The sequence below is a fragment of the Mesoplodon densirostris genome, chromosome 1 (assembly GCF_025265405.1).
Source record: "Mesoplodon densirostris isolate mMesDen1 chromosome 1, mMesDen1 primary haplotype, whole genome shotgun sequence".
In the NCBI taxonomy this organism is placed as follows: Eukaryota; Metazoa; Chordata; class Mammalia; order Artiodactyla; family Ziphiidae; genus Mesoplodon; species Mesoplodon densirostris.
The window spans coordinates 115601460-115618475 of NC_082661.1; the positions used below are offsets into that span (position 1 = coordinate 115601460).

Sequence of the window (17016 nt, forward strand, 5' to 3'; positions counted from 1 at the left end):
AGATGACCCAAGCAAAATACACATTTATTAAAAAAAAATGTATAAGAGCTCTCATTCACGTTCATATATAGCCAAATTGTTGTTGTCATCCTCAGGAGCAGGCTGACAATGATACAGGGATATAATTATATATAATTATGTTTTACATCTTCTTAGAACATAACTAAAAACACTATATCCTTCAATACCAATGGTGAAGTGCGTACTATGTATAATAAAGACATTGAATTCAAATGTCCAAAGTATAATAAATGCTACAAATAAGCAATAAAACTGCTTTTTTTTTTTTTTTTTGCGGTACGCAGGACTCTCACTGCTGCGGCCTCTCCCATTGGGGAGCACAGGCCCTGGACGCGCAGGCCCAGCGGCCATGGCTCATGGGCCCAGCTGCTCCGTGGCACGTGGGATCCGCCTGGACTCGGGCATGAACCCGTGTCCCGTGCATTGGCAGGCGGACTCTCAACCACGGTGCCACCAGGGAAGCCCCCTTTGTGGTTCTTTATATAATAAACCTGTCGTTAATGAGCAGTATTTTCTGAGACTTTCACTAATCCCTAGTATTAACTTAGGGTAAAAGTTCTTCTGTAAAATGCAATTAAATACAACTAACTAGAAATTATTCTTTTCACAGCAAAGCATAGAGAACAACAAAGATGATTGATCACCTTGGTTCCTTCACTAAGACTATGACTTGCTTCAGCCTCAAACTCTGTATGACACAAAGCTTAGCTTAGGAAAATGTCTCTATGTCCTGGATTAATAGTAACGCCATTAGGTCCGAGGGCCCGCTGTGCTATCCTGAGTGCCTCCCCTTAAATATGATTAATGATATAAAATATGCTGAAGAGCAATTAAGAAAAAATAATAGACCCTTGAGTGACATTGCTAAGTTATCCCAGAAGTACACATCAGTCTCTGAATGTTAACTGTAAGGTTGGCTGTCACAGCAGACTTCAGTGATTGCTTCAATAATTTGTTGTACTTAAGGAAACATATTTAATGTGTAATATATGTCTTTGAGAAGCAGGACTAATTCAAAATAGCACAATGTAAGTTAAGACAATGAAAGGTTTATTCAGATTTTCTCACATGCTATTCCCATCTCTTTAAAGCATGAGACCCAATATTTTTCTGGGTGTCAGCGAAGGGTCTGCGCAATATAAGAAATGGTACTATGAGTTGATGGTGGACCACACCGAGCCATTTGTGACCGCCGAAGCCACTCACCTGCGAGTGGGCTGGGCTTCAACGGAGGGGTACTCTCCCTACCCTGGAGGGGGCGAGGAGTGGGGTGGAAATGGTGTCGGAGATGACCTCTTCTCCTATGGATTTGATGGCCTTCACCTCTGGTCAGGTACGTAGTATCCATTGTCTTTCACAGTGTTTTTGAAGGAAATCTTTTGCCCTCGCTGGACATTTCTAAAAGCTGTTGGTATTGGTGCTGTTCATATCAGGTACATTTATTTCAGAAACGTAACACTGAAATGATGAGAGTGTTACGTAAAAAGCAGAATTTCACTAGGGGAAAAAGAAAACTCTTACAATTATAGTACCTCTCCAAAAGACTTCTTTGCCTTTGAATGGTATACTTCAGACGTGGCTTTCTGATTCATGAATCAAGTGCAAAAACTTAAATGTTTCCTACTTCTTTTAATTGGTATATGTGAAGCTTTAGCTTCCAATATAAAAAAGAACCAAAACCAAATCCTGGAAAATAATTGGAATAAATAGACTAAGTTCCATCTTCTGGTGGGTAATGTAATGTCAGGAATTGGTAATTGGTCAAGTGTATTGTGAGGAGTCAGCTCATAATAAAATGATGCTTTGTTTCAGAAGTGTGGAACGGTTTAAAAATGAATGAATAGTTCATTTCACTAGCTACCACCGCAAAGCTTTGATGGTTGAAAGTATATTAAAAATGAGTAATATATAAAAATAAAAATAGTACTCTTTTCAGATTTATTAAAACATGTATTTTGATTGGCTCTATTTAAAAGTTTACCGTTTGATTATGTAGATATTGGAATTCATTTGGATTCTGCAGACACATGCTTGTATTCATAAAGCTGCATTTAGAACGAACCTGATATATTTTATAGCACATTTAACATACAGAAAATAGAGAGAGGTTCCTTACATTACAGAAAGCTGAACTTTGCCTCTCATGGGCAAATCAAGCGGTATTCACTTATTAATGCTTTACAGGCCTCATAAATTATGAAAAGAACATTTTTAATTAAATGTAATTAAACCTAAGAGTTTATGGTAAGGAATTTATAAAGAAAAGCACTCCATGTAGTTGTATCGAACAATAATACTTACTAAATTTTTCCTTTATTTGGTGCCAATAGCTCAGTAGCCTGGAGGAGATGAGGCTGTATGTTGGATATTTCATCTAACCTGTGGGGCACTGGTTGGGACCCAGGCTGTAGTGTGGTGTGTCTTAACACAGGTGTACTGCGCTGGTCAGAAGAGAGTCACAATGCTTGTTACAGAATTTTTCTACCCACCAAACGAAGACAAAGAGCCCTGCCTTCAGAAGACCTGACAAAGATGAAATAGGGTTAATGTCTGTTTGATTATACATTTATAATATATAATATATAATATAAGTATCATCTTCAGATATTATCCCCTCTCTCTACCTTCGAGTATCACTCCACACAAAATGGGTCCTCAGGTGAATGAATGAAGCATGTCCACTTGTTTTCCCATTACACAGAGATTAGGGGAAAAACGAAACAAAACATTACACTGGTCAAAAAAAAAAAAATGCTGAATTGCATCTCATTATTTTAGCCATATAACGCCACTTCACCATTTTCATGTTTGCATTTAGTTTGAAGCTTTTTCTGTCAACACAGAGGAAGAACCCAGAGCTTCTGGAGTTGAAAGTGTATGCAATATGCCTTTCATGGCAAAGTATCTTTTAAACAGAGTGATAAGAGCAACAAAAATATTGAGTGACTCTATGCAGGTATCACAGAAAAGAGGATACATTGTGGAATTTCAAGAGAAATTCATCCTGAAACTTTGTATCAGGAGAAAATATTTGACTGTTTTTTCAAATGGCAAGAAAATATGCACTCTACCACGCCTGTAGTTGAAAGCTATGTTCTCTCAAGCCCTGGGATCTATTGCTAATTTTAGATTCAGGATCAACAAAGATAAATGTAAACTAATGGGCTTCTGACTGAGTTATGTGGTTAAATCCACTGTAATTCACATAATCTTCTTGGGTTCACTCTCCTATTCCTTTTCTTTTTAATAGTTGAAGTAGAATTTAAAGTATCAACTATCTGTGATTTCTGAGAGAGAACACTTAACTTTTTGTGATTGGAGGGTGGAGATATTCCTTGTAACCAGAATTTGGCTTATCAGCAAAAGTTTTGAGCTCTGTCTTCATTGCTTCTTCCCAACTTAAACTTTGCATAGCATTGCTGTGTTCCCCTTGTGTGAATGAGAATTGGATTGGGGCAGCAGTCCCCATCCTTTTTGGCACCAGGGACCCGTTTCACGGAATACAGTTTTTCCGCAGACGGGGCTGGGGGTGGGAGATGGTTCAGGCGGTCATGGGAGCGATGGGGAGCGGCAGATGAAGCTTCGCTCGCTCGCCCACTGCTCACCTCCTGCTGTGCGGCCCGATGCCGGCCCTGGGGTTGGGGACCCCTGGATTGGGGCATCCACATCCTGTGTTTGTAAGGACCAAAAGTGTGAAAAACCTTGGTGATTTTGGAGAATTTAAGTATAAAAGTATGGAGGAATGTCATAGAACAGTATGGGAAAGCTGGGTAAGGATTCTCTTACAGGACCTATGAATCAGACCACTGCTATCTTCTTTTCTGGCTAATGCAGTGAACAGGAATATAGTTCTTATATGGATGTGATCTGAGTTTATGTAAATGCAACCTTAAAATGCTTCCTAGTGGATTCAGCAGTGTGAGTGCCATTGAAACTGTGGACTTAGGCTGGTCACTAGTGACCTTATCTCTCTTACCTGTTTCTTTCAGGCATTGCAAAACAGTTAACCATGGTCATTAGTATTAGCATTATAGTATCCCTCAGATTGAGCAATATATTTGGATTATAGTAAATATGTTTAATAACATTATCAGCTACAGATCTTGATACAAACAGGGATATAGACCTTTATCTGTGAGTCCTGTTGCTTTTGTATGACTTTTTTTTAACAAGCTGCCTTTATTATATCCAGGGAATTTTAGAGGGACCACCTGATAATGAATGTATTGCTTGCAGATTTGAATATTGGTAAAATTTTTAAAAAGTACACAGTTTAAAGTGTAGATATGCTCTACTACTGGCATTTCAGATATGCTGTTGGTAGAAATCTTGGCATGCTAGAAAATTTAAAAAGGTGTTATAAAGAATGCAAAGCTTGCATCATCAAATCTATTTTTGTCTTTGCTCAAATTGAGAAATTTTGTATGTTTGCATTTGTGAGCATGTGTGTTTGGGAGGACCTTACCTTCTTGTTTTCCATTGTGCCCATGGGACTAATCGGCCAAGGAGTATGACACAGTCAAGAATGGGCATAGGTTATAGGCTGGCTGGGGCAAGAAATGACATTTATCAAATATCATTTTCATGCCTCAACTTGTATCCTGCTGTATCCTACCTAAGAAGCCAACCAAGACCTTGTATGAAATAAGTTACAGAACAGCAACAAAGCAGTTGACATGTATTGTCTCTCAATAAACAATGCACAAATGAGCACATTTTCTGCTTTCATTATCCCTTCATATTTTTATTTTATAAAACAAAATGGATTTAATCTTTGAGAAGGGGACTGAAATAAATACCTGCTGTGTCTGAGACTATTCTTACAAACCATTAATTTAATCATCATAACAAGTCTGCAAGGTGATGGAATTTGGTTTACAAGAAATCAAGCTTTCTAGAGCTTAAGTAATGTGCTGAAGGTCATACAAGTAGTAGGTGATAAAGTAGCAATTTGACCTCAAGCCTTTCGCTAGAGGTTTTCCCCTGACATCATTATATTATCAGCTGTAAGATGATATCAGCATCAAATACCATCCATCTGCATGCAAACATTTCTGCATGTCAGAAGGACCATTTTACAATAAAGATAACAGCATGGCTCCTGAAAACAACAACAACTTTTTTGGTAAAGGAGTTGACCTATAACATTAATACGCATTCAAGGTTTAGTGTCGTCCAGTACCGTTGGTTGCTTGTCACTGCCTCCTCAGATCTTCGACTCAGGTTCTGAAGATGATTCTCTGGGATAAAGGTGCATCACCCTCCTTAATGTGTTTCCCCATAGGTTGTATTGCCCGTACTGTCAGCTCACCAAACCAGCATCTGTTGAGAACTGATGATGTCATCAGTTGCTGTTTAGATCTCAGTGCCCCAAGCATCTCCTTCCGAATTAACGGACAACCTGTTCAAGGCATGTTTGAGAATTTCAACGTTGATGGCCTCTTCTTTCCAGTTGTCAGTTTCTCTGCAGGAATCAAGTTAGTATTTCTATGTGTTTTGGTCTCTTTGCCTCCCCACTTCTCATTCTTTCATGGAAGACTCTGCACTGCCATCGCACTTGCTTTGCTTACCTTCTCTCTCTCTCACTCCTGGGCGTCTGTCCACAGGGCATTTTGCCCCTTCCTTGAAGGGTGAAGATAAGATTCACCTAAGAGGGGAATCTCAGGAGGCTGAATCCTTTGTTCATATTCCAACCATTTAGATATGCAATCTGCTGACTATCCTTCTATCCAGTGTTCCTGAAATATTTCGAGTCCATTTAAGTTCACTTTTTTATTTAGTAAGGGTAAACAAACAATGTTGCATTAAAAATACCATTTATTTTCTCATATTTATTTTCATTAACTTTTCTTTTCATGACATTCTGCCACCCTACTCCAAACCCCCTCACTTCTACAGAAACCACATGTTTTTTGGTTGATCAGGTCAAGATGACTCCTTTCCATGTCACCCTCTACCTGCTATACTTGTAAATTATCTGCGTATGGTCAGCTGGGTCAAGGTAGTTTCCTCTAACCCTGTGCTTTTTTGCTTCTACCAGATGGAAGAGAAATTAAAGTGATAATTTAGTATGTAGAAGTATCATTTGAGTCCCCTTTAAGGAATTTCACAGGGAACTTGGACTGTGACTATTTGTTCTCTTTATCAGATCTCATCCAGCCCTGCAATTTTAAGTATACAGATATTTAGATCAAGTCTGTTCTTTCTCTGTTGATTATTTGGGCACCTTGAGACATTAAATGACCAAATACTATGAACAGGTATTTCATTCACATGGGAATATGGTGCATATGCTTTTATTATTTCTCCAGAGAGTGGTAAGTTTTTGCTGAGCCATTAACATAATTTAATCAGGTTTCACTTTTATGATTAGAGGCTCTTAATCTCTAAGGTACTGACATTATGGTGGTACTTAGGGAAAAAATGTGGCTTCTGACAAAGCTAATTTTGTACTCATAATTTATTCCTCTATTCTACTGATTAGGAAACTTTTCTGTATGCCAGAGATATAACCGACCCCGACATGCATCCTTTTCAGGGTACGCTTTCTGCTTGGGGGGAGACATGGAGAATTTAAGTTCCTTCCTCCGCCCGGGTATGCTCCTTGTTATGAAGCTGTTCTGCCAAAAGAAAAGTTGAAAGTGGAACACAGCCGAGATTACAAGCAAGAAAGGACTTATACACGGGACCTCCTGGGTCCCACAGTTTCCCTGACACAAGCCGCCTTCACACCGATCCCCGTGGATACCAGCCAGGTACCCAGATCGTCAGCTGTGATGGCAACGTTTGAATTGCAGTCATTCCCATATGCAGTGGCTTTCAAACTTTTGCCTGCATATGAATGCATTTTACAATAATACAATTTATGTGTATAATTGGTTTCATAAACTAATGCTTACCCTTACCATGTCCACTTAGCCATTTGCCTACTCTATTCTGTTTTGTTTTTTAAGGGCAGTTTCAAGCCAGTAAATTGACTTTATAATGTACTAATGGGCCACAACCTGAGGTAATGCATACTGATTTTAGAGTGTTGTTTTTTTTTATCTAGGGTAGTGGTGGAGTTTTCAATTTCTTCTCCCATCTAGATACATTTGGTGTTTTGAAGTGATTAACTGACTTTTATCTTGGGTAGAGATTGAGATCGTGAGCTCTAGGATTATGATCAGAATGCCTGGGATCGAATGTACGCTCTGGGACTTGAGAAAATTACTCATCACATTCATTGGGATGTTCAGAGTACGTTTGACATAGTTAATAAATAACACATTGGCACAATACTTTGCAAATAAGCACCTAAGCAATGTTAGCAGTTACTCTTGCTTTTCTCTTTCATAGACTTGAAAGTATCCTGACATTGACAATGAATTAAGTATTGCTCTATTTTAATGGTGAAGTAACTTCATTCCGGTTAGATATTCATAGTTTGTTCATTAGCTTTTGAAGATCAGAGAAATGTCTGAAGTCTGAAATAGAATTAATAGCAGGCCTCAGAAGCTTCCGTTGTTTGGTTCCTTGAACCATATTTCTTGTCTCTCCCTGCTGGCTTTGTATATGATGCCGTCACATAAACAAACAAGCTTTGTTCATGGCTAAAATTCAGTGTGTGTTGCCATCGCTGGAACATGGCAGGGTGTGTATGGTGCTACCAGAGTTCAGCGGTCAGCACGATTGGAGGATGGAAATGGACTGGAATGGACAGTGGGATTCTGTGCTGTCACTAGCACAGTTAGGATTTCCTGAGCCCTGGATAACCTCTACTGTTTGGAGAGAAGGAGACAGGGATGGCCTGCCCCCTGTGGAAACTCTGCCGCATCCATGGGCATGGTGGGCAGTTGCCTGCTCTCTGTGTTGAGGGACTGCTTGTGGGGCACATGCCAGTGCATCGCCAGGTGTGCACAGCCAACCCGTCACCTGGAAAACCATTTTGTGTTATGAAGAGGCCGTTAAACTTTCCCTTTTTAATGGGAACAGGTTCAGATTTTTTCACCTGAGGCTTATATTTGGAAACCACTAAAAGTTACAGAGTTAGGGAAAACATAAGTAACTGCCATCAGATATTTCTAGACACAGGGAGCGAGCGGATTATCTTTTGGACACTGAATTGCCTTCATTCTAGCTGGTGGGTGCTGGCCAGTTTGGTTTAAGAACTCTGGGCTGATTTCTGTTTTTAAATAATGCATATTCTGGTGGTTATACCAAATCCATTAGGACTTTTTTCTTAATGATGGCCATCCTCAGCAATACTCTGTTTTCTTTCTTTCTAACTTTCATTCATAATTTCCCCAAATTTACCTATTAATTGCTTAGATACCTAGTTTTACAAATTTAGATTAGATGGTTTGGAACCTTGTTATATGATTATATTTTAATGGTTGATGAGACTGTTTTATTTGGTTCAACTCGCAGTGAGGACGATTAACACTGCATTTTCTTGCATTTCTTTCTGATGTGTTTTCTTTTTCTTTTTTTCAATTTTAGGTTGTGTTGCCTCCCCACCTGGAGAGGATAAGAGAAAAACTGGCAGAGAATATCCATGAACTCTGGGTTATGAATAAAATTGAACTTGGCTGGCAGTATGGTCCGGTACATAATTTTGTAAATTATTTTTAGATTCTGTTAATACATCTTTCTGAAAACATAACTTCTTCTCACTCATCCTGCTACGTGGTGACATGAGTCGATCCGATTGATTTTTTTCCCCTACACTTTAGTTTTGGGCATTTTTTATTTACGAAAGGGAGTGACGTTAGTGGCAGGTTCATTGACGGATGGCTTAGTTGCCCAGACAATTGAAAAGTTATCAGTCTTCAGGCTGAAAGTTACAGTTTTCAATCAAGGTTAACATATACAGACAATAGGCATTGATTTCTAAGGAACTCAGGAAAAAACCTGATATTGAAAGTGAAAACTGCAAGTGGAAAGAAGTCAGTTTACCCTCCTCCTCTGATGTTTCACTTCTTTTAGTCCCAATTGTGCGTAGCAGTGTAAGTCCTCTTGGCAAAGATTCAAGATGGTTTCGTAAGTGGAAGAGAGGCTGAGAAGTAATGACTGCATGCGTTTCCAAATGATTATTTTTCAGAGAACTTAGTTTACAGTTTATCAATAAAATTTAGATGAAATAAAACCAAAACGACTCCCCGTGTAATCCCAGTGTGGCATATATCGTTGTTTAGCAGGACTGTGGCAACACTTTCATTTTTATGATACTAATAGCCTAAGCATCCCAAAGGTTGTAACACTTTCTTACATTTGACTGAATATAGAAATGAGTGTATTCAGCCAGTCATACTTATTACATTGAGCTTTGAATAATGACATTTATTATTAATATTAGTGATAATACCATATGATACTTTATACTAATTAGTATGTTTGTTTATTTAGAGCTTTGCCTTTTTACATATACTCCCGATTACAAGTAATAGGTTAATTTTCCTAACAACACACTGGGCTGTGTGTTATTACTTCAGTTTGGCCAGTGATGTCACAGCTGGGGATTCTCATAGAGCTGTCAGATGCCCTGACAGCTAGTTAGTAGCTGTGCTAAGACTAGGATGTATGTTCTCTAGCTTCTAGTCCAGAATTGTTTTTCACTATTAAGACTTACTGATGCACGATCAGAAAGTGGGACCCTTTCATTAATTGAGTAATGGTTAGACAGTTGTCAAATCAGCAAGCACTTACAAAGTTACCGTGTTAAGTATATAGTTTTGTGCTATATTCATGGACTTCGAAAAATAGAGGAAATGAATAAATGCTAGATAAGATATTTACCATATTTAAAGTCAGTAAGAGGAGAGGTATCATGAAGGTGTACCTAGTCAATTGCCAGAGGAGTTACTGACAGAATTTACCACAAGATTCACGATGAGGCAGAGATTTGAGTTATGGACAAAATTTGGAGAAAGATAATTACAGGCTAAGGTTTAAAAACATCTCATAACAACTCCCCTCCAAAAAAAAAAACAAAAAACCCGGACAGTAACAGGAACTGTTTAACAGGCTTATGCTCAAGAAAGATGATTTCTATTGCAAGCTTCTAAAGGTTGCCTAAATGATGACGTTCTACAGTGAACTTACTTACGTTTCTTCTTTTAAAAAAAAAGAGGAAATATAAGGTCTCATTATTATCTATTTTTGCAGTTAAATCCAGTTCATTTCAATACCATATCTTCTAATGCTGCTAGTCTGTAGATGCTGAAAGAGAATACGGTGCCTCTGAGCCATCCTGGTTGCTGCCAGTTATCCTTCACCTGGTCCTGTCTGGTTAAAGCAACCTTGGGCTTTATGTTTATTGGGCCTCCAGGGTGGAGATTAAGCACTTAGTCTGTTGCTGTAGTGCTGGCATCTGGCACCTTTCCTGGGACAGGGAACATACTCAAATACTTGCTGATAGGACGAAACGGTTGTTTTCTTAGGGCTCATTCTGGGCAGGCACAGCTCCAGGTATCATATCAGAGGGTCAACAATTTGGGAGAGTCTCAAACTGACACATGAGGAGATTTCACATTGCTCTACCATGTAATAATTGACCTTGTGTCCTGCTGCTTTTACAAGGGCTTTCCTAAAACTCCTTCCAGATTAGTGGCCACCATCCCTGACTTTGTGATCTCTGTTAGTCTAAACTTAGGTAGATCCCTGTTATTGAGACTAATTCCATAAACTCTTTGACATTTTAAATGAAGTGTTCAACTGTGTTTTACTTTAGAGCAATTTGAACTGTTGAATAAGTTGGGGTTTTTTGTTTGTTATTACTTTTTGGAAATAACTTAGTTCCTTTAAATGTCTTTGCGATGTGTTTCACAGGAGCATCATGTAAGACCTCTGTTTTATGGAATAACATCAGGCCTGTCCATTCAGGCATTCGTGCGTCCCTTTTGCCTGATGTACTTGGTACTGGGGTCACCAAATGGAAAAGACCTTGTTTTAGTCAGTTTGCCTTTTTTAAGAGCTTCTGGTTTAGCTGAGTGATAGATACACAAACAATTAACAAGCTAAGTACTGTAGTGGAGATGCTAACTGTGAGGGAGGAATATTTACAGCTTTTCTGGTGAAATCAGGGAGGGCTTCCAGGAGGTGGTAAATATTTGCTCTGCTGTTTTTGTGGAAGAGCAGTGAGCCTGGAGGCAGGAAAAGGGGTCAGGGAGAAGACTCAGGTGGCCCAGGTGAGAGGTTGTGAGTTTCCCAACTGTGTGCCAGCAGTGGGGCTGGAGAGACATGACTGCAGATGTTTTGAAGTTCCACTATGGGATGTGGATAAGAGAGGGAAGGAAATCTGGGTAGATTTCTGGTTTTAGCTTGGACACCCGAGAGGATGATGGGGTCAGTTACTCTCTGGCGTAGAGAATAGAGGGAAAGTGGAAATTACACGAACACAGATTAAATTATCTCCGGAATTGGGCACGTTCATTTTTACCTTTATGTTTAGAATTTAGTGTTACATTTTGTAATTCTAGATTTCATTTCCAAAGTTACACACTTGAATAAGTAAATAAACTGTGCTTTTGTGTAAGTCCTGTTCATTTGCAATGATCACTGGAAAGAAAGGAATAACTATCTTGTTTTTAACTTGGCGACTCCTGAAAACTTAAAAAAAAAATCATACTCATGTTTACCTACTTTTTATGAGGCATTTATAAAGCCTGGTAATTATTACCATGGAGTAATTTGTTCCCTGACAGCATATGGCTGTGATCGTGGTGTCACCACGGCAGTAATGCCTGTGTAATTTAGGTCTCTAAGAAGATAAAAACCTAATTACTAATGCAAGGGTACAGAACATCTTTCTCATTAATTCATCCCTAAAATCTTGAATTTAGTTTATTCTGATTGCTAACCCATGTTTTCAAGGATTAATATGAAAAATGGCTGTGGGATGTTAACTGACTTTGGTAAAGCACTGGAGAGATTTGTGAGAGCAGAAGTGGCTTATGTGGGGTGAAATGAACAGCTGGAACCACCTCCAAGAGTCTGTATCAATCAGTCCTGATGTTAATTGATGTCTCTAATCTGTTTGGCTCTAAACATGTAAAACTTCCTGCACATCAAAACTAAGTGATTACTGCACCTTCTTACCTAGAATTCATTTCAGTTTACAAAATATTTGTTCCGTGCCTGCCATGTACCTGGCATGTTCTAGGTGCTGGGAACACATTGTCAAAAAGCAAAAGAGATCAAATTCCTGTTCCTTTGGTCAGACATTCTAGTTTCAGGGAGATAGACAGTAATGCAATAAATAAAGACCTAGTCTGTTCGCAGGTGGTAACTGTTACGGGAAAAAAAAAAGTAGGGTGGGTGGGCAGATTGGCATATTAGGAAGGCGGGCAGGATGAGCCTCATTGAGAAAGTAAGATTTAAGCAAATGCTGGAAGTTGCTGGGAGAGTGGGCATGGGGGATTCAGGGTAGAGCAGGCATGGACACTGGGGCCAGGAACGGTGCCAAATGGAAGACATCAGGAAGCCCAGACAATGCCAGGCTTGACCACTGACCTCGAATATTAGCCGTGCCTGGGAGATGACAGAGGCAGCTTAGCTGGGGTGATGGCCTGGGTTTCCCTTCTCGCTTCCCCCTTCGCTTTCCTCCATGCAATTAGATTACCATCGCTAGTATCTGACCTTAGAAACTATCATATGTCGATATCCTGTTCTGTTTCAGGTTAGAGATGACAATAAGAGACAGCACCCGTGTCTGGTGGAGTTCTCCAAGCTGCCTGAACAGGAACGCAATTACAATTTACAGATGTCGCTTGAGACCCTGAAGTGAGTGTCTTAAATTTCCTATTTTCCTATCTGTATTACACGAAAGAAACCAAGTGTTGATATTATGCTTTAATTCATTTTAATTCCGGTTAGAAATGTCCATAATGCATTGGTTAGATTGAATCAATATTTGTTTGGAACAGACTTTGAGCATATTACTTTATGTCTTTGTGCTCTATGTAAGTATTTCCCAAAGAGTATTCTACAGATGTTTATGGGTATTTCGGAATACAAGGATTTTGGCATTGGATGCAGTGCTCCTCAGAATGTCAGTCATAAATTGTTACCAGTGTGTGACTAGGTAAATGAAGGTTTGAACAAGTGTTTAGAAATTTTTATACCAATTTAAGGTATTGCACTGAGCTTTGAATAATGGCATTTATTATTAGTGTTAGTGGTAATACCATATGATACTTTACACTAATTGGTATGTTTATTTATTTAGAGCTTTGCCTTTTCACATACACTCTCACTTACAGGTATTGGGTTAATCTTCCTAGCAGCACACTGGGCTGTGAGTGTTATTATTTCAGATTTACCAATGATGTCACAGCCGAGGATTCTCAGAGAGCTGTCAGATGCCCTGGCAGCTAGTTAGTAGCTGTGCTGGGACTGGGATCCAGCTTCTCTAGCTTCTAGTTTAGAACAGTTTTTCACTGTAAGACTTGGTGATGCATGATCAGAAAATGGGGTCCTTTCATTAACTCAGTAATGGTTAGACAACTGTCAAATCAGCAAGTACTTAGGAAGTACCTTATTAAGTATATAGTTTTGCACTTTTCCATCCTTGATGGCCTCGAAGAACTGGATTTGTTCCAATAGGTCACTTATCTCAAAACCTGCTTATATTAGGAATAAACCAATGCTTTTGTCCTTTCTCTGTTTTGTTTCAGTTTTGTTAAGTGCAAAGAGCTAGTTCTGTTGAAGTTATTTTACCAAAGACCCAGAACATAAAACTTAGACACTGTTTCAAATTCTAGGATTTGGGTCCAGGTATATATCTTCAAAGATCTGGTAGTGATTTTCCTTATGAAAATTAACAAATTGGGCCTAGAATGAGTTTAGGTTCTACTAGTAACTTAAAAGGAAAAGGAGTATATACAAATCGAGTGAATTGAGAAACCACTACAGGTAAAAAATGACAAAGCTTTCCTGTAATGAGGAATGCAGAACACATCACTGTGACCTCCTCTTCAGGGTCTCCTATCTTCCTTTGTGGTCTTGATGTGAAGCTTGTACATTTAGCTTGCTAATTCACGGCAGCCCATTATTTGCCCATCTTTTACAACAAAATGTTTTTATTGAAAGTTCATGGCCTAAGATATTTGAGTTAAATTTGCAGTACATTCCCTATAATTTTAGCAATTGACAGCTAAGCTAGCTAGGCAAATCCTGGGAAGACTGGAATGTAGAGATCTCCATACCAGTCTCCTTGGTATGTTGAGCCTTTGACTGCTACACATAACCTAATCTCATTCCTAACAGCTACTGGTGGCTGGTTTGATTAATCATCAGACTGCACGTACCGTGGTGCTGTTGCCTATGGCGAATGCTAATAACCCTTTTCATATTTGTTAATATTTATATGGTTTTATGATGAACTAATTTCACTTGTTTCTTTAAACTTTAAATTAGGGGGAAAAGAGCTCCTATTTCTCCAAAATTCACACTATGCCCAATTCCAGTAGTTAAAGAAAGTACAGTACTTTATGTATTTCCTTTATTCACTTGGTTAGTTGATAGGCAGTAGAGCAGAGTGGGTAAGAACATAGAGTCTAGATGGTTGGATGGTCTAGATTTAAGGACTTGCTCCTACAAAGGGAATCTTAGGTTCTCTGAACCTTAGACTTTTTAGCATCAGTTTAAAATGGGGATCATAGTGTATCTACTTTATGGAATTGTAGTGGGGACTAAATGATACAATACTGATAAAGCCTTTAGCACCGTAATGTCTAACAGAAGAAGCACTCTGTAAAGTTCAGGTTTTTTTAAAAAAAATAATGCACTGTGGGTGGGATTAGCAACTTTACTCATTTACATTCTGAGGAGTGCCAAGTGACTAAATAAACAAATGATTATTACAGAATATTCCTTATTTTGGATGTTGGGTGATTTTGTGTGAATATGAATTTTTGTTGCTCTTTCTGTGATTTTTTTTATCACGTAAATTGTCGAAAAAGACAGCTTACTTCCGATTTGAATGATCATCTGTGTGCTGTACAGCACTGCAGAAATTCTGACACCCTCTTCCAGAACAGCACTGTACCACCCTAGCCTAAGCTACCATTTTTTTAAGTTGAAGTATAGTTGATTTACAATGTTGTGTTAGTTTCAGGTGCACAGCACAGTGATTCAGTTATACATATACATATATATATATATATATATATATATGTGTATATGTATGTATATTCTTTTTCAGATTCTTTCCCATTATAGTTTATTACAAGATATTGAATATAGTTCCCTGTGCTATACAGTAGGTCCTTGTTGGTTATCTATTTTATATATAGTAATATGTATAAATCCCAACCTCCTAATTTATCCCTCCCCCCCCCTTTCCCCTTTGATAACCATAAGTTTGTTTTGTATGTCTGTGGGTCTGTTTCTGTTCTGTAAATAAGTTCATTTGTGTCTTTCTTTCTTTTTTTTTTTTTAGATTTCACATATAAGTCAAATGCTATGATATTTGTCTTCCTCTGTCTGGCTTACTTCACTTAGTATGATAATCTCTAGGTCTATCCGTGTTGCTGTAAATGGCATTATTTCATTCTTTTTTTATGGCTGAGTAATATTACACTGTGTATATGTACCACATCCTCTTTATCCATTCATCTGTTGAGGGACATTTAGGTTGCTTCCATGTCTTTAGCCTAAGCTACCATTATTCCCCACCTGAAACTATAAAACTGTCCCAACAGATCCAGTTGAAATATTAAGCTAGCTCTTCTCTTACCCATTCTGTACTCTGATCTTTTTCAAATATTTAGTGTCATTTCTCTCTATTTGAATTCCTTTAATGGCTTCCCATTGCTCTTAAGATAAAGGCAGTACCTTAATTTGCCCAGTGGTCCTGCAAGGTCTTGCTCCCCTTCTCACCACCATCATCATGTAGGAGGCTACTCTTCTTTTTCCTTGCTTGCCATCACACTAGTCTTTGTTTTGCACACCTGTTTGCATGTTCCTTCCCCCTTCTTTATGTCCATTTCCTGGAATGCTCCCCTCCATGCCCTGTTCTCATCCTTTACATCTCAGGTCACTTCTACGGGAAACATTTGCTGAGCTCCTTGACTCAATAAAGCCCCCTTTTATAGGCACTCAGCCTGTTTGTATCTCTCAGCCTAGAAACTGTCCAGTTATGTATAATGACAGGATGGCCTCTCTACTCCACCAGACCTAAGTTTCTTGAGGGCGGGCATCTGATTTTGATTTTATTCACCATCTTTTGAACTTTACACAGAGCTCAGTAAATATTTCTCGAATGAATGAACCAACGAATAAGCAATAAAGCTCAGTCTCTAGCCAGGCTTTTGTATACCAAGTGGTTATCATGGACAGGGTGCGTCCTGTTCTCTCTGTGGCTTTGTGCCAGTATGTTTCCTCTTCTTGTCGGTGGTCATATACTTGAAGTGCTAAATTGCAATTATTGCCACTTAATCTTGTAGCAATATGTGCTGAATGCATATGCAGGTTACTGTGGGAAGCACAGGGATCAGATGGAGAGCCTACCTCCAGCTCGTCCATTTCCACTTCCCATACTCTGTTCCTCTCTGCTAACCTCTGCACAAGCTCCACAGCTCACGCTGCTCTCTCCCCACCCTCTGCAGACTTTAAAACCATTTTAAATGGGTGAGTTGAATGGTGTTAAGTCAAATAAAATGGTTTTAATAAAGATAATATAAAGACAAAAGAGTTCTTATTCAGAGAACTTGGTGTGGTTGATAGCATTGAATAGATATTTTAAATGATCTGTTGTTCTCATTTAAAAGTCTCGGGCCTCCCTGGTGGCGCAGTGGTTGAGAGTCCGCCTGCCGATGCAGGGGATACGGGTTCGTGCCCCGGTCCGGGAGGATCCCATATGCCGCGGAGCGGCTGGGCCCGTGAGCCACGGCCACTGAGCCTGCGCATCCAGAGCCTGTGCTCCGCAACGGGAGAGGCCACAACAGTGAGAGGCCCGCATACCGCAAAAAAAAAAAAAAAAAAAAGTCTCTTTGGGTTAGACATAGAGTTCTT

The 17016-nt window shown here is 39.1% G+C and overlaps 1 protein-coding gene across 1 annotated transcript in view; it reads left to right on the forward strand.

Moving 5' to 3' along the window:
- RYR2 (ryanodine receptor 2) overlaps nt 1-17016 on the forward strand; it is a 727841-nt gene that overhangs the window by 402867 nt on the left and 307958 nt on the right. The window contains exons 20-24 of the mRNA XM_060096737.1: nt 1113-1354; nt 5306-5498; nt 6560-6776; nt 8503-8607; nt 12680-12783. Coding sequence (XP_059952720.1) covers nt 1113-1354; nt 5306-5498; nt 6560-6776; nt 8503-8607; nt 12680-12783 — 861 coding nt within the window. The remainder of the gene's footprint in view (nt 1-1112; nt 1355-5305; nt 5499-6559; nt 6777-8502; nt 8608-12679; nt 12784-17016) is intronic.